A 24135-nucleotide genomic window follows, 5' to 3' on the forward strand; every position below is an offset into this window, starting at 1 on the left:
TGTGTGTGTGTGAGAGAGTGAGGGAAGGGTGTAATAAGAGCAGGTATCATCGCACGTCATTTGGGCTGACAGGGGCGGCAGCCTGGTGGTAAATATTAATGGTGTGAAACCAGTGGATTGGGAGTTGAGTTATCAGGGCGGTGCTTCCTAATTGACATTTTACCTGCTGTATACCTGAACAGGGGGCTGTAAAACAACAGGCCTCCAGTCTGCCTGGCTGGGACGTGTCTGTCAGCCCTTCATCAACCCCCCCCACCATCTCTCCATCTCCAACAGGAGGGGAGGGAAAGAGGGTAGAAAGCGTATGTGTATTTTTTGGAATTTATATTTTTATGTTTTTAATATACATATATTTTTGTATTACTCTTTTTTTTTTTTAAGTTTATTGTACCTTGTCAAATTCTGTGTCTTTTAGTTTTTAGTATTTTTATTTTTTAAACCAGGTTTTGCCCTTCCGAACTGCCTTACTTTCAGTTTGACTACCTTGAATTTGCTATTTGAGTATCATTAAGCCCATGGATTCTCGACCTTCTCAACCAAGGATCTTCAATATGATAAGATTTTGTCTCTCGGAGCCCAATCTGAGATTTTTATTGCTAGATATGATTCAGACCAAATTTCATTCAACTTCAAAGTCATGACTGTACTCTAAAGGTGCCAGTGTCTTTGTAAATGAAATAAAGGTGATGTTGAACTGTTTATATTTACTGGGGAGCCCCTGGAACATTTGGAATGACCCCTGACCTCTTACTGAAGGAAACCAAATGCACAAACACACGCAAAGTAGATGTGAAAACATCCAACGACAAATAAGAGCACACGCTGAAACACAAATACTCACACAAACGCATACGGAGTGGAAACCCGGGAACAGTGTCTCAGCTTACATTATTTGACAGGCGGGGCAGACAACAAACAATTATCCAAGGAACGAGGACGGGAAGGGGAGTTGGTGGTGGTGGTGGTGGTGGGGTGCGGTGGAAAAAAAAAAATCGAAGTTTGAGAAAACAAATATGAGTGATGTCATCCAACCTAAATGGCAAGACTGGCGCGAGACGCACGGCCCAGTCTATTCATATTTACTGATGCTGGGATTTCAAAAAAATGGAACTGCAACAAAAAGGTTAATCTATAGACAAACACCATCGAATAAACAGTTCATGATGCGTAGATGTTTTGGGCATGCTTATATGAAACAGCAGATAATTATTTTTTGCTGCAAAGGCCAATGTTGTGTAATATGTTTATGAAAAGAGCACAAGTGACTGGGTGTGTGTTGTGATTTATGAGCGCTTGCAGAGAGGCAGCGTAGCGTGGCAGAACTAAAAGAAATACTTAAATACAATGAAAATATTGGTGTTGGTGTGTGCGTGTGTGTGTGTGTGTGTGTGTGCGTGTGTGTGTGCGTGTGCGTGTGTGCGCGTGGGGGGACAGCTCAGTTAGGATTGACTGATTCGGCAGGGTGCTCGGCTCCGTACGTCACACACGGCGGAAGATGTTTTTCTGATGTCTCGTTGTTTTATCCCGACAGACCCAAAGTGGCCATTTGAGAATACAAAGCGTTTCTTATTACACATTAAAAACTGTAGGACTGGTAAGTAAAACAGAAACCAGATGGACAGCAGCGTAAGAGATGCTTTTCTTAATAGCCATGAAAACGGTCGGCCTCTTTCCAGAAGACAAGTATTTGGTGCCACCATGTGGTGAAAAACCATATAATAACAAACTCAATGGGATACAGAGTGGCAATACCGTCAAGGCAGTATTATAGCATTTTAATATTGTTTCATAAACAAGTGACTATTGCACTGCTTGTTTCGTGAAAACTTTCACCAACTTATGAAGTGAATTAAGCTCTTTGGAGAGGTGACAGTGATCAGATTGCATGCTGGGGACAGTCACCATAATCACACACAAAACAGGGATTTCCTCTGCAGGATTAAACTAAATAAACCGTAAATCCTCAGTCCTTCACTTTTAGGGACTGCGCTAGATGACAATGCAGTATTATAAACTGGATTATTTGCCAGGCATTCAGTAAATAGTAATCCGTAAACTCTTCTTTGGTAACAACTGTTGATTGTGGAATATATATTTTATCTTATATCTTATATTTTGAGAATATATTCATTGACATCAACCATTAGAAAATTGCAACTTCTGCCCTCGGGCATACAAAAAAATGACCATGTTTTTAATAGATATAACAGTGCCAGTTTGAATAGATGTGCCTGCAAATCCATACAACATTTATCTACTCCCACCTTGTGGCTGGTATCTAGTACTACACTGTAGGAGTAAGGCATCGGGAGAGTGTAAATATGTCAAACTTTCATGTCTTTCATTCATTTTGAGGAGGTTTCTTCATCCCTGCTCCTTATCCCATACAACAGAATTACATACCAGGAAAGCATTCATTTATATATATATATATATATATTATATATATTTTTTTTTTTTTTCCCCTTTTGTTCAGCTTGCTTAACCAAATGAAACACTCACTGTGAAAAGCTCCTTGGATTCATAGTTCTCATCGAGGTAGATGCGCCCTCTGCCGTACTCCTTCATGGCATCGCTGGACAACAGCTCTCTAGAAAAATGAAAAACACACTCAACAACCATCGTCAAGCAATGAGGGTAATTAAAACTCGATCATTTCAGATTTTTATAAAGTTGAAGTCTGTATGAGGTCAATCATTATCATTAAAACCGATGCTAAAAAACAAATAATGCATATATACATGCAACATATACTCCAAGTACAATCACACAATAAGAGGGCGAAGAGAGGTCAAAAAAGAGCATTGTGTGACTTACTTGACAAAACAATCCACGTGCGTCATGGACGCCTCACAGTTTTTCCCTCCCACCTCTTGACAGTGCACAGCAATGAAGTGTGGCTTGTGTGAATGTACTGTCTGGAAAGGAGAGCAGAAGAAAACAAAACAGAAATAGACTTATCATTATATACTGTCAAATGGGTAAACCAGGTGAAGAGAGATGAGAGGAGGACAAAGAGAACGTGATAATTGTTTCCGCAAAGGTTGAAGAGAACGGAAAAACAACCCTCTATCTTCTTTTCGTTATTTCTTCAGGTTACACAATGAGGAGCCCATTCCACCGGAACATAAACAGGGACTGGAGTTGCGATACGGCTGTTCAGCCCCCAGAGTGAAACCTCCGCAGGCACTGTGTCGGCGGAGAGGCCCCGGCTCTACAATTCTTCTTAACTCCGGGCCCTTGACACTCTACTGTATTTACACAAGACAGAGTGCCTCCATAATGTAGACAGAAGGCATTTAGGGAGCTTGTTCCACGAGCATAAAGCGGCGCGCTCTTCATTTGCTACAGGGGGAAGCGTGTGCAGGGAGAAACAGGGTGTGACGGACGAGCCTCTTTACACCTCGTACCCATAATGCCGCTTGTTGCTACCGGAATACATCAACACAGCCTGGTGGGCGGCAGCTCTTCAGGAAACGCGGGGAGTGTGATGAACGATTGAGAACGATCCCGGATGCAAATCAAGTCAAACCGAGTCGACTTCATTTGCATTCGCGATCGTTCTCAATTATACAAACGGTGATGAGTGCATGTATAAATGCATCGGTGGAAGGTAATAAAGTACTTAGTTAATGTACTCAAGTGCATTTTTCAAGTATGTGCACTTACTCAAATATATTTCAGTATCTGAGAATTTGGACTTTTACTCCACTACATTTCAAAGCATACATTTCAATACTTTTCTTCATCACATTTCTTTAGCATTAAAAAAAAAAAAAAAGAGTGTTAATCAGTGATTAATTAGGTTGATATCCTTAAATAGTAATACATTATTACCACACAACCAATACTTAATTGTAATCAGAATAGCTTGAGCATCATCTACAGAAAAATAGATAGAGTAGTACTTTACACATTGTATTACAGACTATTATATCAGGGAACTCGATACAACAAGTACTTTTACTTTTAATACTTTGTCAGGCTATTTGTACTTATGCTTAAGGAAAAGGTCTGAGTACTTCTCCCACTACTGTATGGATGTATAGACAGATAGATAAGATACAAAAATCATTGTGGGAGGTGGTGGAGGTGTTACAGCAGTATACACTTGAACAGGAAAAATTAAAAATTATAATTATACTACAGTAAAGACCAACAAAATTATATAAAAAAATGAGTTGAAAAGCTTTAAAGAAATGATAAAAAAAAAAAAATAGTTAAGACTGTTGACAAACAAAATGATGACAAAAAAAAGCATAAAAAAACAATCTAACGATTATCAACAAAAGCAAATATATTAAATATATAAAAAAATCTATTCCAGAATCTCCCAAAGGCATCTGAAGCCCCATCCAGACCCGCATGACTCCTCCCACCTCCCTTTAAAAACCTCCCTCCCTGAGGCCCACGGAGGCCGCTGAGGTGTTTGTGAGCGTCCTGTTGCGGGTGATTCCAAGGCGCCGACCTCTGACGGGAAATCCATAGCGCAGAGTGAATTACTGCCCTCACAGGCACTCACGGGGTCCGACCTACGCGGTGGGTGGGAGGCGGCTGGGCAGGGGCCATATGTCAATGTCACACAGGATGGATGGGTGGGTGGGGGGTACAAATGGAATGGTCCCGGGTCCTGTCCCCCCCCCCCAAGTTCCACACTGCATTATGCTCACTCTTGGGCAAATCAAATAAAAGTAATGTATGGCCATAACGCCATGGATTTTCCATCAACCTATGGCTTGTCACTCGCCTGTACGACCCAGCAATGGGGGACCCAGCAGCGGGTCAACGCAACAACTTGGGAAGATTAGTGGACCTATCAGCTGCCACCAGGAAAAGGTCACACTCCGCAGGCGCTGGTGCTGTTAACTATTATAAGCCTGAAATGCAAGCGTGTAAGGCCTGCTTCTGTGTGTGTGTGTGAGAGAGAGAGAGAGGTGTACTTATGCATGTGCTAATTGACTGTTCTATTTGTCTTTCCACAAAGTGAAACCCAGCTCCGCTTCGACAAACAGACACTATCCCGGAGCTAATTTCATTACCAGAATCCGAAAAAACGGAGACCAAACACCATTAACGGCTGACCTTACTTTACTTTGGGAAAAAAAAGGGCAAACAACGGAGCAATTTCCAATTAATTTTACGGGATCTCGTAACAAGAAATGTTGACATTGGGTGTCGCGCTGTGCGTGAAATGTTGACACATCAAACATTGGAGCTTCTTTAATGAGAATATTTTTACGGTGGGTGACAATAGTAGCAGGCCTTTATAAATAGAATGACACTGGTTTAGAGGGTGACAGCTGCTGGAGGGACACAGATGACTGGGTTGTGATGCTAGAGAAAGAGCAGCCATATTGACAGACTTCTCAACTTCACACACAGATCAGGCATGTGGGAGGTAGCCTAAAGGGGCTGGGGCTTTTTTCCAACTCATAGGGGAATCATATCCTGACTAACTGTCTATTAAATGATGTACGAAGTGAACCGTGGTGTGAATGGGTTTTATTCTCATAACATTTGAGTTCCAAAAACTTCTTACACTACATTTAAAGGTTGCAATGATCTGTCCAATAGCTTCTCTGGTTGGTGGAATAACAGCAATGCCACATATATTTAATAGTTTGGATAATGCTGATGGTCTGTTTAGCTGTAAAGATACAGTATTGAAAGGCCACTTATGCCTCTGCTGGTAGTTAATTAAAGGACCATATCAATGTCAAATTGAATTTTAGCCCCTTTACTAGTCAGCACACACATTCAACAGACCATTTTCCGGATCATATTTTTTCATTGTTAATAAAGTTTAAATTTTCAGTATTAATAAATACAACATTTACAAAAGCTGAAAATCGAGAAAATATTTGAAATCAAAGCATCAGGAAAATGGTCAGGGGTAATGCAGAATGTGTGTCTTAGTTTGACACCGCTATGGTCCACTAAACAGTGTGTGTGTGTGTGTGTGTGTGTGTGTGTGTGTGTGTGCGCGTGCGTGTGTGTGTGTGTGTGTGTGTGTGTGTGTGTGCCGGACTTTCAGTAAAAGGGTCAACGTAACATCAAATGTTAAAGCTTCAATAAAGCTGCAAAGGGATTGACAAACCTCAGCTTTCAATTTGCATCACTCTTACGATACGTCTTCATCACTTGGGGGTGTAAGCGTGCCAGCAGGGGGCGCCCTTCTGCAATTAAATTTATATTTGAGTGACAAGCCTTGAAAACTAATGAAACTGCCGTTGAAACATGACTAAAGTAAATCACAGTGCCTCTGTCATTCCTCAAACCCAATCAAACTGGTCCTGGAGAACGCATGTTCTTAGAAACCGCTGACCTGCGCCGGCCTGCCGGAGTTTCCGACGCAAACGGCCGAGGGGAGCTTTCAATGAACCACGTTGGTGTGACAGCATGCAAAGCGAGGGTCAATGCGCGGCAGAATGCCACAGCCACACTCGGCACGGGTGGAGCAGGCAAATTCGCCCCAATTTGCCTGCGTGGAAATGACTGGTCTGGCCCCACCTGGCAGCACTTTTTAGAGCAAAGTGGCACAGAAAGGACGGAATGGATCAACACAGGTTAGCACACAGACGCTAACCAGGTAATTTTTCATTCGACTGGGTTCATACTGACTTCCATGTGGGTTTTCCTGGTCCTTTTTCCAGGCCCACACACACACAAAAACCTCAAGTATGGCAGGCAGCCCTGCATCCAGCGTAAAACAATTCACGGTTTCAGAGTTCAGCGCTGTTTGCTGAGAGCAGCAGCAGCAGCAGCAGCAGTGTGTTAGCGACAGAAAGTGAAGACAGTGAGTTTATTGTGTGCGCACGCAGTGTGTCACAGCTCGCTAGTGTAGCGTGGCTGATTCTAGTTAGCTCTGGTTGCCCCAGCAGAGCCGAGTTCAGAGTCTGATGCTTCTTTCCATGACGTCATCGGAGGCAGAGCTGAACAGGGCTGGCATGAACCTACAAGGCCAGTCTGCCTGCCGTGTTAGTTCACGCAGGGGCACACCTACCTCCCGCTCCGTTTTTCCCCTCCCTTCCATTCAGAATTACAGTAGAGTCCTGCAAGTATATGTATACTCAACCTGCTCTAAACAGGCATGGTATTGTGGCTGTGCAATCAAAATTCCTTCTCACACACACACACACACACACACACACACACACACACACACACACACACACACACACACACACACACACACACACACACACACACACACACACACACACACACACACACACACACACACACACCTTGGAGCGCTACACTAAATACACAGAACTAAATCAGGAGGTAATCAACCTGTCTAGGCATGCCAGCAGTAGTAATTACTGTAGAAGGAATCACGAGCTGACGCTGACATGACCGCTGGTAGGCCTCCATAAGTGACTGAGGTCTTAGCCCAAACATAGTCTCTGAACCAAGAGCGCATGGCTGCTTTGGAAAATTATGCCATAATATGTTGAGTGCCACTAGTGGCTGTTTCCAGAATAACTTAGAAGCCCGGGCCTTTCTTGTGCAAGTGAATGGAGGGCAGGCCAAACTTAAAAAAATAAAAAAAAAATAAAAATACATGTTCCATAATAGTTCAGTTCATTACACCAAGATCCTTTAATGTTGATATTGCTCCCAATATACAGTACATTTATCAGATAACTGTATTTTATTTCCGTTATTTGATGATATTCAAAGGGGGGGGGGGGCATGGGAATGAGTTGATGCCAATTTTCATTGACGACCAACGGACCAGGTTTACAATTTGTGTCTACTTTACAACTGCGAGTAAGACGGTCGCGACTAGGCCGCCCTGCAAACCATAGCACATCCGGCAGATTGGAAATACATTTTCATAACAGGAACGTTAGACGGTTGCTCTCGCTCCATCATCAGGAGAGTTGGCAACATTTGAAAATGCATTGTTTTGGGGGGGGACATTGTGTATTTTTGTTTTTGGGAAGGCAACTTTCGGAAGAAAGAAAGGAGAAAAGTAAAACCAGCTGGCTCCCTGGCCCTTAAGGCCCGGCTGCCCAAACACCAGGATACCAAACAAGAATTACCCTGTTAATTAAAGACATGACTTTAAAAAGAATACACATCCGCATAAGAGATACCTTGAAAAGTAAAAAGCTTATTATTGGACGAGTGGATGTCCTGGAGCTGTTAATGAGAACATTTGGATATATATTACAGTGCTCCGGTCCACCCTTGAGGCCAATCTTTGTGAGAACCGTCAGGCAGCGTGTGGAATCACGGGACGAGCCGGGAACACCATTGCATCTGACGTTCCAACGCCTGCTCCTTAGAATAGTAAATAAGGATGCAAGCTTTGTGTGCGAGCTAGAGTGTGTTTACCTGTTCTGTAAAGAAACTCTACAACCTCTGGGCTTTTTACATTCAGTAGTTTGGTTTAAAAAAAAAAAAAAAAAACAGGCTTAAAAACTGGTTACAGGAAAATATTTCCCCGAGGGGATATTCGAATGCACAGTTAACAACCACCCTGTGAGAAATATATATATATATTTTTTTTTTAAATAAAAAATTGAATCCAAAGCTGAACAGTAAACATTCAAAGTCCATGCAAATTCTCGGTAAATACTGAGAAAATCATTGAATTTCATGGCTCTGTATGTGGCTAACATGCCACATTTCTTTTTTTTAAACACTTAAGCTCAGAGCCCCTTTCTTGGGCGGGGGCAGGGTCAGCAGTTGGTGCCACATACAAGTGCCTTACACCATCAGAAAGTTGAAGCTCTAAGGAATCTGCAGCTTGGCACAGAATGTCAATCTTTTCTATCAATAAAAGGTAATAAACATTACATTTTTAATTGCACCAGATAAAAGTATTAATATTAAGATTTTGGGTTTGAGCACTATTTTCTGAAAATGGCCCAGAAAAACCCACTTATCTTCAATGCACCCGAACATCCCATACATTTTCTGAATGGTCTAGGTGTCTAGATTCTGGGTCTAGAGTTTCATGAGGCTGATTATCCTAGAGGTCATAATAGGTCATTTTATACAATAAGGTCCAGGTAAAAAAAATAAACTGTCATCCCTTTGAAATAGTTACTATGAGGCCATATTTAATCACACATGTATTCGATTGGGCTCTTTGGATTGACATGAGTCTCAGCTTTTCCATTATAACTGTTTAGGTACAACTGTGTGCAGAAATAGGGAAAGGAAAAAAGGCTAAATTAACATATTTTCACGGCATGCACAAAAAGGTGTGTAAAGGACCCTGAAGCTGACATACCCTACGTAGCTGACATATTATGTCGGGCATGGCTGCGTTCTAATGAGCCCAATTCCATTCAGATATCTTGATGAGAGAGGTCAAGGGACCTGTCTGAAAATGGTCATGCCCATTTACTAGCATGACATGGTTTACAGCTACAGATTCGTCTGAAAGTCCAGATTCCGCTAACATCCGAAGCTCAACCTTAGCTTACAAACTGAGCTTGCGAGAGCTCATCAAACTGTGCCTTGGACCCACAGCTTTTAACATGTGATGGAATTAAAGTGGATTCACATGTTCTGCTGAGGGCGGAATTGTACAGTAGTGTACTGTACTCCCCAAGTTAAATTCATTAGTAACACTGTGGGGATTGAGTGAAGTGTCTATATATTTACGAGGGCTGTGAATTGGTTAAAAATGGCTGGCTAAGTCCCTGGGTATGACAAAACATATATATCTATAGTTTTATTTCATTTACAACTTGAGTTCTTACTGTGCCCTAAGTTGTCTCCAGACAGCTCCAGTGAATAAAGCTAAAAGCCCCTTTAAACCAACCAAGTCTCAACTTGTCCATGACAGGCTGTGAATGGACCACTCAGACACCCATCATTATGTTCTGCCCCCCAGTATATATACTGAGTCGTCGCCTGTCACACATCCTCTTTGCGTATTCAGGTCTCCGCTGTTACAAGCAAGTCCCCTTTTGTGAAATCAAGAAAATTAAGAAATTATGTTAGCTGCGGACTTGAAGACGTGTGGGCTGCGGCGCTCACATGACCCGCAGGGATTCTCATCCGTTGTGCGACCGCTGTCTCGGCCACGCACACACGGAGGCAGCGCTGTTGCACCCGTTTTTTCTGCCTCGACTGCTCGAGTCTGGCTCTGGAGGTCATCCGCCATCGGGCCGACATCTTCAGTCCCTTGCCCGGTCACCCCCATACTGCTGAAAGGCCTATGAGTGTATTGGGGGAGGGCGAAAAGGAGGATTGGCTCTCCCGTCCTCGGGCCTTGTTTCAAGGCCACGCTCACCCGCCTCACTTCATCTCCCTCAGCATCCATACCAGGGGGATTGGGGGGGGAGATGGCTGCGCATCAGGAGTTGTGGGACTTCCAGACTTCCATGCAGCCCAGTGGGGCTTCAAGGTGGAGATGGAGGAGGAGGGGGAAGGAGAAGAGCCAAGTGAGAAGGTGCGACTCATAGACCGTCCCAGGGCGCTTTCCTCCAGGAGCTGCTGTGCCTCCTGGAGCGAGCTGTGGCGAAGCTGGGGATTCCATGGGCAGACCCTCAACCCACTGCTCCCTCTATCCGGGGCGTATTTTACGGAGGCTGTGGCTTGGACCCCCACCCGCATCCTCTCCCAGTGCGAGGATTTCACAAAGGAGGCAGGTCATCGTGGGGTGCTGCCCAGAAGACAAGCTCCCCCATCCAGGCGTTCAGCCAGTGGTTGACCCTGGACACTGAACCGAAGTTGGGATACCTGCCCCCCCCTGGAGGAATCGGTAGCTGCCCACCTATTCTCCTTCCTCACCAAGGAAAAGCCTGAGAAGATTAACTGCTAATCTGGCGGAGAAGTCCTACAAGGCCGCAGAGCAGGCTGCAGAACTGCTTTATAACATCGGCCTGCTGTAGGCTTACCAGTCAAGGCTCCTACAGGACCTGGAGGGGAATGCCCGAGATGGAACTGCGCAAAGCCACTGACTTCTGCCTCACGTTGGTCAAGGATGCAGCGCAGGACACAGGTCATGTGATGGGGTTTTTAGTGGTGACGCATTGCCACCTGTGGCCAAACCTCAGCAGCTGCATGCTTCGGCGGTGAGGAGCAGGAAGGTGCGGAGGACCTGAGCAACTATGGAGAGGAGATTCATGCTGTTGGACCGTCGGCTCAACCCCAGTTTTGACATGAAAAATACATTCCACTGTACCAATGCGTGGAGATGACCCATTACGGTATAATATGGGGGTCATACACAATTTCCTCCATGCATGCCTGCATGTAAAAGGCTTGGCGCCGTCGACCCTCAAGGTATACCTGGCCCCAATATTGGCCTTTCATAATCGAGTGGATGGCAAGCTGCCCGACAGTCACTTTGGCATCCAGGTTCATGCAGGACAGGCACCAACTATGCCCGCGGGCGCGGTCGCTGACTCCGAAATGCACTTTGGTTATGGTGTTAAATGCTTTAACGAAACCCCCATTCGAACCCCTCCAGAAGGTAGGATCCAAGTTTTTGTCGCTGAAGTCAGCACTGCTTCTGGCCACAAAACGTGTGGGAAACCTGGCCGCATTGTCTGTTCACCAGTCCTGCTTGGTGTTCTTTACGGATAATCGGAGGGTTACGTTGAAACCTAATCCAGCGTTTCAGCCCAAGAACATAAAACCAGGACACAAATCGACCACGATTATCTCTCTTCGTTTTCCCCTCCTCCCTTTGGGTCAGAGGAGGAAGAGAGGCTGCATCCTCTGTGCCCTGTCCGGGCACTATTGGTCTATGTGGAGCGCACGCACTCTGTAGGCCAGTCTGACCAGCTTTTTGTCTGTTATGGATCTCAGACAATTGGGAAACCCCTGTCCAAAGATAGTCTCTAACTGGATAGTGGAAGCGATCTCATTAGCTTTCTACTCTGTGGGGCAGGAACCCCCAGAAGGTCTTAAAGCGCATTCGACTAGGGGTGTTGCTACCTCGTGGCCATTGTGATGAGGGGTTTCGGTCGAGGAGATGTGCGTTGCTGCTTCTTGGGCTACCCCACACACGTTCACCAGATTCTGCAGTCTCTACATGACAGCGTCAGCACTGGCGCAGGCTGTTTTGACAATGGCCAGGTGGGAGCCTGCATGTGTAACGCTAAGTGGTTGGGTGATACAGGTGATACAAGCTCAGCTGTATGCAGAATCCGCACCCTATGATGGGTTCTTATATGTTGAAATTGTTTTTGTTGTGGTCAGTGAGGGTGGTGGGTATACAATATGGCATAGTAAGAACTTGAGTTCGTAATTAAGTAAAATGCTTTGGTTGTGTTACAACTTTGGTTTTACGAATGAAGAACGATAGTTCTTACCAGTGGCCTCACTGACCAGCTCGCTTAAGAACTAAATAATATTTCAGAGGATGTAGGACAGGCCCAGTACATATACTGGGGGGGGGGCAGGCCATATGATGAGTGGCCTAATCACATGCTGTCAGGGCCAAGTTGCGACTTGGTTGGTTTAAAGGGGCTTTCAGCTTTATTCAGTGGAGATTTCTGAAGAAAGCTTTAGGCCGAGTAAGAACTCTCGTTCTTCAGTCGTAAAACCAGGGTTGTAGCACAACCCAAACATTTATTACTGCACTGGAATCTCCCGTTTGCATTAACTGAAACCAAATGTCGAAGGCAACATTATCATTTCATTATTTGCAATATTTGAGGGAGAAAAAACGCTCCAGGTGCGTATCAGAGCCATGTGTTATGTATGCCCACTCCAACATTATGCAGTGAATATAATAGGAATATAAATAGGTGGCTTGGTCACAGGGAAAGGGGCTTGAATATTTGTGTAGCTCCATTTAAACTGTGTGGGAATAAAATTGGGCTTTCAAACTTAACTCAATCCTCAACGTTGTTGTTCTCCATCATTAGCAGACTGGCAGCAGAGGACAGGAAGTAAATGAAATGCAGCACAAAACAAAAAGAAGAAAAGAAAATGTACTCAAAATGAGCACATTCATTTTCTCAGCCCTAATATGTAGACAGACCTTTGACCTGGCCTGTTCAAGGTACTAAAGACTCTTGGTTGCCAGCCGTCCACCTCCACCAAGCCATAGGAAAGGTGCCATTTAGCTGCATAATAAGGGTAATCAGGGTAAGGTCCAAAAACGATGCAGTTGTACAACTCTTTATTGATGCTTATCATCGCTAGTTTTATCCTTTGTTTCCTTTTCTTACATCATTCCGAGGCCCACTTATTGTATTTGTGTAGGTTCCGCTACACTTCACTTCATCTCACCACTCTTCTTTCTCCCTGGCTCTATAACTTCTCCATCTTGTTGTCTCTGTTTATGTTTTACTTTGCAGCATTGTGTAAGTGTGTGGCTGTGGGTGTGTCTTTGTACAGTGTGTGTGTGTGTGTGTGTGTGCGCGCGCGTGCGTGCGTGCGTGCGTGCGTGCGTGCGTGCGTGTGTGTGTGTGTGTGTGTGTTTATATGTTTGTTTATCTGCAGGGGTTTTCTTAAGTAATTCATTTGAAGGGGAATTAATATTTTTAATTTTAAATAAATATCTCTTTCATCCACCCCAACCCCCACGGTTGCCGACCATCATTTGATTCGATTAACCAACACGTAAAAGTATTAAGGGAATTGGAATGCATCTTTGTGCCAAAATAGGAGGTCATGATGTTCTACTATTGTTACTTGAATACATTTAATATCAAGCACTCCAATGTGTTTACTGTTAAAAGGAGAGGACCTTTTAGGGTATTTATACTTCTTTATACGTGTAGGACATCTTCTACTACTGTATATCGGAGTGTGTGTGTGTGTGTGTGTGTGTGTGTGTGTGTGTGTGTGTGTGTGTGTGTGTGTGTATGTGTGTATGTGCGTGCTAGTTTAGCCTCACTTCCCCTCACCCCAGTGGAAAGAGTTGTGGTTTGTCAGGCGTTCCTATGCAGATCAGAAGGTAAGATATGAAACATGGCACGGTTGAAGCAGTTTTGGCTTGAGAAACACAATGTGTTTCTCAAGAGACAGCATTCTGGGCAATGTCATAGTTCAATTTTTTGGTGAAAAAAAAAAAAAAAGAAAGAAAACTACTACAGTATATCAAACTACTTATCTACTAAAAGTCTAAACCAATCAAGGTCGCTTTGTCATTCATCCAAATCTTGTTAAAAAAAAAAAGACCAATAGATAGATGCTTTTCATTATTTTTTTTTTTTCAAGTGAGTTAACCTTGGAGTCAATTGCAAACTTCAGAAGTGAACAGTCAGTTCTTAAAGTTGATGTGTTGGAAGCAGAAAAAATGGGCAAGCGTAAGGATCTGAGTGACTTTGAAAAGGACCAAATAGTGATGGCTAGACGACTGGGTCAGAGCATCTCCAAAATAGCAGGACTTGTGGGGTGTTCTCGGTATGCAGTGGTTAATACCGACCAAAAGTGGTCCAAGGAAGGACAACCGGTGAACCGGCGACAGGGTCATGGGCTGTTTTTGCAGATCAAAGGGGAGCTACACAATATTAGTGGTGGTTTTAATGTTGTGGCTGATTGGTGTAAGCGCAAATAAAGGGCGCCTGACATTCAAACATTCTTTTTTGGTTGACAAACATGCGGCAGAACACCAGGAGACATGTCCTCACTTTATTTAATCTATGTAAATGTTCAAGTTGGTGGCGCGAGGGCAGGGAGAGTGAAAACATCACATGGATTTGCCTCAAGGTTGTGCAGTCACGGTCCCATGATGCAATTTTTGAAAGAAGCTCAAATTGAGCAGACACTCACCCACACACATACAGCAAACTTATTTCTAAGGCCTTTCTAGGAAAGACTACAACAAAGAAATGACAGTGACTGCTATGAAGATGCATAATGTGTTATGGAGCTGGTAACAGAATCTTTTAATTTCCATCCCTCCACCAATAATAATGCATTGTGCAGAAAAAGAGTTTAAAAAATTGCTGCCTGACATAAATCCATTCTCTATATCTTCATTAGTTCACACTAAACGACAAGCATACTGAAAAGAATGGTCTTTTTCTCCCTTAAAAAAACATTTATAACATTTCACCTCAAGAATAAAACAAACATGAAGTGTTTTCCTTTAGAATTGTTAACTTAATAATTTGTTATTTGACAAAATGCTTATAATCTTAAAACAGTGAATATTATGGACACTGAATTATGAACTCCAAGAGGGTGAAATGGATAGTCTACGTGTTTGGATTGGATTGGGTCACATACCTGGTAAAACTCTCTCAGCCAGGTCTTCTGGAGGTTTTCAGGCTGCAAAGAGAGAAGAGACAAACAGTTAGTGATATCTACCATGACCTACACATCATAGTACTAGGACTCAAAGACAATATATCATTAATGGGCTATTTAATCAATGGACAATATAGCAGTAATACAGCAATGTGTCGATTTCAGGCCTACTCCCCCAAACCCTGATGAGTTGAGCATTTTTATCATAAGAGATCATAATCCATGTTATATACGTATATAATAAGATTGTCTGAAGAAAATTCATTCATTAAATAGAAATGAATTCCAATAAACCATAAGTATCTCACTGTACATTATATTGTACATTACATTATATTACATTGTATTGACTCACAAGCACATTATTGCGATACATACAGCAGCATTTACATTATCTGGTTATTGCCGTTTTTTGACCAGGAAAATCTGTTTAAATCTCTCTGGTCATAATGTCCGGTGAAAATAATCCCCTCGAATCACAATTTGAATTAGTGCTGGGTGATAAAACGATAACGATAAATATCGCCATATTTCTTTCCCCGATGGTGAAATAAAAGGCACTCGATCATTTCGATAAAAGAATTCCGCAGATCTGACCATTTCCGTGCTAGGCAAGTTGCAACGGAAAGCCAATCAGTTTGGACGATCCAAAGCTGACCTTTCACCTCTGACCAACCACGTTTGTTGATATAGAAATGAGCCCTGCCCCCTCCCTCATGGACAGGTTGCGCTTGTAAACAGACATACACAGAGCGGAGACAAAGCGCAGCGTCTAGAACTCTGAGGAGAAGCAGAAAGATGATGTCATAAGGACACAGACATCCATAGTTTGGCGTTTTTTTTGGATAGTTAAGTTCTGACCCCAAGCGGACGGTAAATATTCATTGTGTAAAATATGTCGACAGGACGTCCCCACGGAGACGGACAACATCACAAACTTTATTATTTATTTAGACCTTCTTGTCATATTTATTTTGTTTTTGATCAAAATGTTATTTTAGTGAAATGTTAATTAAAGTGGCTACACTTGTTATTTATTGTTCAAGAACAGAAAGAATTTGATTTCAAGTAGTAATATTCGTTATATTTATTTATTTATTTATCTTTAAAATAGTTAAACTAATGGGACTTATTTTACTTTGAATATTCAATAAAAAATATTATACATCTACATGCCACTTTCTATGAAACCTGCCTGTCAATTGTTTTAGAGCTCAATAAACACAGATAATATTAGACCGGAATCCTTCCCATTTGTCCGGGAAATTTAAATCTCCCAGGACACGCTGAACAGCACAAATTCTTTGTAACGGAAACTCTGACATACAGTATATCGCCAGATTCTTAGATATCAACTGCTATTTTGGTTATTCAATATAGTTCAATGATTTTGTCAAAAAATCACCTATGAAATCTCAACTATCAACATCTATCAACAACTACGACTCATCTATGGCACTGACTTTTTTTTTTTTTCCCCCATTCATTTTCCAGACCTATGTTCCAAAAGAAAAACACACACACACATTGAAGAATCAAGGTGTTTTCTGTTGCGAATTGCAGATATGTGCGCAACCAAGCGCTGATTACAAGTGACCTACTTCTAATAGGAAATCCATCCAGCACGTCAGTGACATACTCTCTGCTGCATCCCTCTCTCCTTCCTTAACTTCTTCGTCTGATTCTGCTTCCTTCCATTTCTTTCCTCTCTCCCTCCTTCGCTCTAAAAGGCTATTCCCAGTTCTGGCGCTCATTTAGACTATGCTGTGGGAGTCTACCATTTAAGGAGAGATCTCTCGATGTCGATAACTAGGTCTGATGAACTGCTTTGCTTCTGTGTCTGATGAACTGCTTTGCTTCTGTGTGTGTGTGTGTGTGTGCGCGCGCGCGTGTCTGTGCGTGCGTGTGTGCGTGCTTGCTCGTGTGCGTGCTTGTGTGTGCGTGCATGAGTGTGTGTGTCTGCGAATGCACAGAGAGATCGCTGAGATGTACGGCAGCATCTTTCTCTCCGGATATATCCTGTACAATTTTTATATTCTTCACTAAAATTATAAATATCAGGCAACAGCTACAGTCTCGTTGGAAACCACACCAACAAATTATTACTTCCAACTACAACACACATGCTACCGATTCCTCACCGTAAGCAATTATACGCTAGGTTAGGCCTCACTAAAAATGACAAAAATGGACCAATTTGTAAAAAACTGTTTGACATTAAAATGTCAGTGTTCACAGAGACAAAAACCTAACTACATGGGAACATTTAGGTTGACTCTTGATTTCCCATCTCGTCATTCTAACCCAGGAAGGAACATAACATTCATTTTGTTCATTCAAGATGTTTCCAGAAGGCAGGAGAGACTCAGACAAGCACAGGTAAGTAATGTAGCCTCAGCTGATTTTAAGGTACAATTAATAATATCATGGTCAATTTGTGCAACGGGCAAAATATATCACCAGGGATTAGTTGAAATGTTGTTGATCTGTGCCAGCCATTCCACTGTTCCCTCGGTGACTGCTTAGGGTTCAAGCTCTCAAAACAGGCAGTCCGGTCTGGATTCACTGTTAAGGAGGAAATCCCCATCACCCTCAGACCTGTCAATCTCTGCTCAATCCCCCTGAACTTAATCGCTTATATCCTCAAACTGGTTTGATTTTAGATTGTGTGAGTATGGATGAACATTCAGTGGACCAGGTAGCCACTTGTTCCTTGCAAGACCTACAGTAATAGCTCATGAGAACTGCTTGTCTTTGTGCACAACGGCTGCTAATGTATCAAAAAATTCTAAACTATTGCAAAAAAAAAAGTAGACAGATTTTTCTTGTACTGTATACGAAGATTCCCTGTAATAAGATGTGTATATTTACAGACAATTAGTTATTTACAAAACATGACAGAAACAACAAACTGGGAGATTAAACGATTCTAATTATATATGCTGTCATATGCTGATGTTTCCAAGAGCACCTGAGTACCTTGGAAAATCCTGTGTGCGCGTGTGTGTGTGTGTGTGTGTGTGTGTGTGTGTGTGTGTGTGTGTGTGTGTGTACCTCACAATCCCAGGCTCAAACTTGGCCCCTGCCAGTTTCGACAGAGCATAGGTCTATATAAGGACATAAGCACTGGACCTTGTCATTAATCACATGGACAGAAAGAGAGAGCGAGAGAGAGAGAGAGAGAGAGAGAGAGAGAGAGAGAGAGAGAGAGAGAGAGAGAGGAAAGAAAAGCGATAGGGAAATGGAAAAAGTGGGATAAAGAGAGATTCAAACCACAAAATGGCCACCTGACAACCTGTTTATGGTGTGAAGATTTAAAAACAGTAACAATCCTTTGCAGGGGCTTGGGCACGCTGCTTCATCTTATATGCTGCTCGGTGTTGTATCATTAGTAATATGTAAATTATGACCAATCAGGTAGAGGTGTTGGTTCGAACAGTCTATGAAATTCCAGAAACTGCATTACTTTACTGTAATGAAAAAAGACAACATTTAACTATTGCAACAGCACGATAACCAAAACCCCAGATGATATCTTGTCTCATATCACGATGCTGCTATTATATTGACATGTGTGATATGTCTGTGGATTTTTCAGTGCCGATTAAGACTTAATTAAAGAGCTGAAAGCAAATAGTTGAAACAGATTTGACAGACTTTGTCAAATTAGAAAACTAAAAAAAGTTGTGTGTCAAAGTTAAGAAACCAGAGTTAAGAAACTGAGAAACTTTCTGCATCTCGAAGAAATAAATAACTCCATTTTATTTATACTTTCTAGATCTTTCTAATTAGGCTGAACCAATTGTAGTACGGCTAGCTGGGCTGCAATCCTGGGGAACAGATGCTGACCTCGGCCCAGAGGATGAGCCAGGGAGCCCCAGGGGAGCCCAGACATGCCCTACCACCCTCCAATCACAACCACTGCCAGCCAAGCCTAGAGAGGAAGTGGGCTAATAGAGGAGCGGGAGGGCCGGTGCTTCTCCTCAGCACCTCACCACCTCCCACAGCACATCAAAAGTTAATTTGCATTTAATTAGAGAGCAGGCCGGCACACTGGCAAAAAGGTAGAGATACATCCACCCCCCGTTTATTCCACTGAGTTCTTTCCACCCCCTCTCTATTTCTCTCTCTCACTTTCTCTACATCTATGCCTATTCCTCTCCGTTTCTCGGTCGATGGCCTACTTTCCTGACAGCGAGGGTAATAAATAGACTCTTTCCTTGGGTGTTTCAGAGGCAATCTACTTGAAATCAGTCATCAAAGGTTGTTGAATCTTCAACCGTTATTCTCTCTGAGCCAACAGCATCACACAGGCCGTATCTTACATTGAGACCTTTATTTCCCGTCATAGTGATAGAAATATAAACAATGTAGAACCCACACCGCAAGGCCAGATTTCATTTGAAGCTGAATTAAGATAGGGGGTATAAGACAAACAGCAACTACGTTGTCAATTTCCAGGATGAGCCAGCCTCAAAAAATTGAGAGCCATGGACCTTCTAAAAGTCAGGTTTTCCTAATTGGAAAAGCCAATCCTATTTGGCTATCCTGTAGCCATGCCAACACATTTGCAGCTTGCAAATGCCGTGATTGTGAATGTGGCCAATTCAATGCAAACTAGCAGAGCTGGGTGAGCCAGGCAGAGTGTGCCTTCACATAAGGAGGATTTGGATTTTTAAAGGCCCCAATGTTTAATTTGTTAATGAATTGTACTGTTATAAAGGTGAGGTCTTGCCCCCCCCCCCCCCCTCTCTATTTTAGATTCTCCTTTAATACCTCATCCGGACAAGTATAAACAGCCATTTGCTTCAAGATGAAGTTTTATCTTATCTCTTCTGATTGGAGATGCCAAATCTCTGTCCTCGGAGCGACTGATGTAGCATTCTTTGAAATTGAGATGGACAAAGCAAATCTCCAGCTTAAGGCAGATACCACCAGAGGTCATGACCAAACGCAGGGACCACTCCCCATCAGCCCACTGGATCCCTGCTGAGAGAAATAATATGGAACATTCCTGCCGGGTCAGGACCCCTATGAGGGTCTGTCAGAACACATGGCCACCACATGGGCCTCCTGGTTCTCCTCCTCCACAGACTCAAAAAACAATAGGTTAGCTATGTATAGAAACACTGACCAGCCACAACATTAAAACCACCCGCCCTAATATTGTGTAGGTCTCCTTCGTTCTGCCAAAACAGCTCTGATCTGTCGAGGCATGGACTCCATAAGACTTTAAGGTGTCCTGTGGTATATGGCACCAAGACATTAGCAGCAGATCCTTTAAGTCCTGGGAGTTGCAGGTGGGGCCCCCATGGATCAGGCTTGTTGTTCCACCACATCCCACAGATGCTCAATTGGATTGAGATCTGGGGAATTTGTAGGCCAAGTGAGCACCTTGAACGCTTTGTGATGTTCCTAAAACCATTCCTGAACAATTTTTGCAGTGCAGTGGCTATGCAGCCCCATACACACAAGCTGTGATGCACTGTGTGTTCTGACACCTTTCTATCATAGCAGCATGAACTTTTTGAGCAATTTGTGCTACAGTAGCTCTTCTGTGGGATCGAACCAGACGTGCTTGACTTCGCTCCCGACGCACGTCAATGAGCCTTGGGTGCCCATGACCCTGTCGCTGGTTCACTGGTTGTCCTTCCTTGGACCACTTTCAGTAGTTACCTACCACTGCATACCAGGAACACCCCACAAAATCTGCCATGTTGGAGATGCTCTGACCCAGTCGTCTAGCCATCACTATTTGGCCCTTGTGAAAGTCGCTCAGATCCTGACACTTGCCCATTTTTACTTCTTCCAACACATCAACTTCAAGAACTGACTGTTCACTTGCTGCCTAATATATCCCACCCCTTGACAGGTGGCATTGGAACGAGATGATCAATGTTATTTACTTCTGACCAGTGTAAGTTATGTGCTTTATCTGCTCATAAATATGAATCAGAAGACTCCCTGTAATGTGAAGCATTACTCAATACTGCCGATTGCCCTGAGAAATCACCTCGCCAATCCACCGCAACATGTGCTTTTGAACCAACTGTTTTCATTGGTGCAAGTTTTTTCCAATTTATCAATTCTCAGCAACTCTGCACTTTTTCTTATCTCGGCCACCATAGGAAGATATGAAATCACTTTGCAAAGAGCAGATGGGAGGGGGCGTAAAAGTTTGTTAACATCAATAGTCATCTCCTTGAACTTTACTTAACACAGCTTTAAGGTACTATTCTGATGCATTATCTCATTTAACTGTGAATATCTACTGTACTTCCATGAATTTGGAAGTTTTCAAAGTTTTCCCACATTCCCTTGTTTCATCTTTCTAAGCAAGTTACCCCCTGCCTACACATGGCACAAAATATCTGAATGAAAAGAAAAAACGATATTTCCTTCCTGGTGTGCAGAGTTGAATACTTAGGGACTTGCTTGTTACTGTGCATCAACACAAGTTTAGAAATGTATCTCTGCACTTTTCTGTCATAAAACAAGTTCCAGACCATAATCTTTGGGTCATATCATTTCAAAAACACCGGCCCCATCGCTACCCCCCCCCCCCCTCTTCTCACTCACCCTTTCATTACCACTATAGTTCACATTCATTCACTCTTGTCCGCTTTTATCTGATGAAGACCGTTTTGACTGAGGGGCCTTAAAATAAAAAACAGTTGCTAGGTTACACCTGCTTCTATTACGACACACACACACACACACACACACACACAGAGAAAAGCTGCCTTCAGGCTCCAAGGTGATATGAAGGATGCTGTGTGGCTTTTCTATGCACATGTGAATGTACAGAAGCATGTACACAGCATTAACATGCGTGCCTCACTTGCAACCTTGTCTGACAGTGACTGTCAATGAAAATAGAAACATTCCTCAGAATTTAGACACATGAGCCAGCCACACTGAGTCGCGTTGAGAAACTACAAGCTACTGTGGTTGAAACCATCCTGTTGAGCGGTTTTCCGCAATTCAATTTACTGAGGTCAAAAGAAAAAAATGGGAATTATGAAAGGCCATTACGATTAGCTACACCATTGAATATTCCATTGAAAAAGAAATTGAGAAATTACACAAAAATGTCCTGGACCTTTGCCAACTTTGAGAGTGCTTTGAATACTTTTCCATCATCAATAGAGCTCAGTGAGTAGTAAAGTAGTGAGAAGTGAAAATCCCATTCATATTCTGAAGCGAGGTTTTGATTATTAGCAATAATGTCGCAACCACCCAAGCTAGACTGAAAGACTATAAGCGATAAGCGAGGGCCCGCCCCCTTAGCCTAATTTCAGTCTTGGAGATTGCGAACGCCAGTGCAGTGAATACTGACAGGCTGCGGGAACGAGACTGAGAAAGGGTGACGCGGGATAAGATGCTTGACGCTGAGACGCCGTACAATACCGACTGGTCGGAGAGCAGGTCATAAGTCCGAACGGTCGTATATGCCTCTGTAGAAGCCACAAGTCCATATGATCCCGACCTTGTTCTAAGAAAAACACTGATGATATATTTTGCCCGTTGCACAAATTGACCATGATATTATTTCATTCCCAATGTCATGGAGAAGTACTTCACTACCCGCAATCCTAAAGTGTAACAGGGACTTCTCTGGTTGGTGGAACTCACTGTTACACTGGAAATGTTTACCGCGTCAGTACCGACACGGACGTCGGCAGTGGCGACACAACGTCAGCTGGTGTTCAACATTATCTGAAGTTTCCGTTTCTCCCACCTCTTCCTTTTAGAAAATACTCAGAAAGTGGTCGGTTTCTGCTGTTCAGAGTATTGAGAGTGGATTGCAGCACACACACCCCCTTGTCAACTGAATGGAAATGAACGCTTGAAAAGCTCGCTCTCTTCTTTCTCCGCTATATCACGACTCAGCAACGCGGGCATTTCCAGTTACTAATGTTTAAAAAGTAAGGTGGGCGTTACTTTGAGCTGTGGAGGGAACGGACCTAAGAAATCAAGTCAATGAGAATTTAGCATTATGTATGAATTGCTGAACAACCATAAATGTACAATTTACAACAACCATTAATTTACAAAACGTACTTTTGAGTTAAGGCCCTCTTTATATTTTCTATCCAACACAAACAACTCCTGATTCTTAAAAGTCATCAAAAAAAGTTATTTAATTAAAAAACTGGATCTACTGGGTACAAGTGTATAAGACGGCTTTCAGTCATATCTCTTGTGTATCAACGTGTGTGTTCGTGCGTGCGTCAGAAAGGAGGTTATTGGCTTTCAGGGGAGTGAGCGTCCGGCTAAAAATATCTCCGTCTAGATGGAGGGCTGTGATTGAGGGGAGGTGGGGGTTGGCAGGGAGGGAGGAAGAGAGGGAGTGCTGGAGGAAGGCGAACAGCTGGAGTACCGGCGGGGGACTTCACTGATTGGCCGGCCTGGCAACTGGCAAATCCCCAACAGGCCACTGCACATCTCCTCTCCCTTCCCAACTTTCCAACCTCTGCCTCCTCCTTCGACCGGAGACGGCAGAGAGGGGTAGGGATGAGTTGAATTGAGGAGGAAGGGTGGGGTCGAGAGGTCAAGTGTCAAATGTTGCATGCCCCCGAAGTATCTTACGCAAGCCCTCATCGGAGTAGTTTGGTACAAATTTTGTGGAAAAATAATAATCATTTATTGGGCTCGGTATCAGGCAGGATCTCACGTTTCAATTAGATTTTGATACGAAGGGTTGCGATTCAATTGAAACCAATATATATAACCAATCGATATTGATGTGTTGACAGCTTATACATAATGAGAATTGCTAACAATTTTTCAGTATGCCATCAGACGTCCTAACACCATTCCAAAAATATTTCACAGAACTCAGTTTCAAACTCAGTTTGGAACTCATTCAGTCTAATACAGATAGTAAACACTTCAATCCAACCACTTAATGTGGTATTTCATTTAATTCAAATCGATTCAGAAAATGAA

The 24135-nt window shown here is 43.0% G+C and overlaps 1 protein-coding gene across 3 annotated transcripts in view; it reads right to left on the bottom strand.

Annotated features, from left to right (window-relative positions):
• inpp5a (inositol polyphosphate-5-phosphatase A) overlaps positions 1-24135 on the bottom strand; it is a 166981-nt gene that overhangs the window by 104660 nt on the left and 38186 nt on the right. For 2 of the 3 annotated variants that reach the window (XM_080017236.1, XM_080017237.1), the window contains exons 2-4: positions 15163-15204; positions 2818-2918; positions 2503-2590 (exon numbers count right to left, since the gene is read on the bottom strand). In XM_080017236.1, coding sequence (XP_079873362.1) covers positions 2503-2590; positions 2818-2918; positions 15163-15204 — 231 coding nt within the window. Of the gene's footprint in view, positions 1-2502; positions 2591-2817; positions 2919-7296; positions 7348-15162; positions 15205-24135 lie in introns of those variants that run through there. The other variant, XM_080017238.1, reaches the window with a different exon arrangement.

This window comes from Zeus faber (assembly GCF_960531495.2).
Source record: "Zeus faber genome assembly, chromosome: 16".
NCBI lineage: Eukaryota > Metazoa > Chordata > Actinopteri > Zeiformes > Zeidae > Zeus > Zeus faber.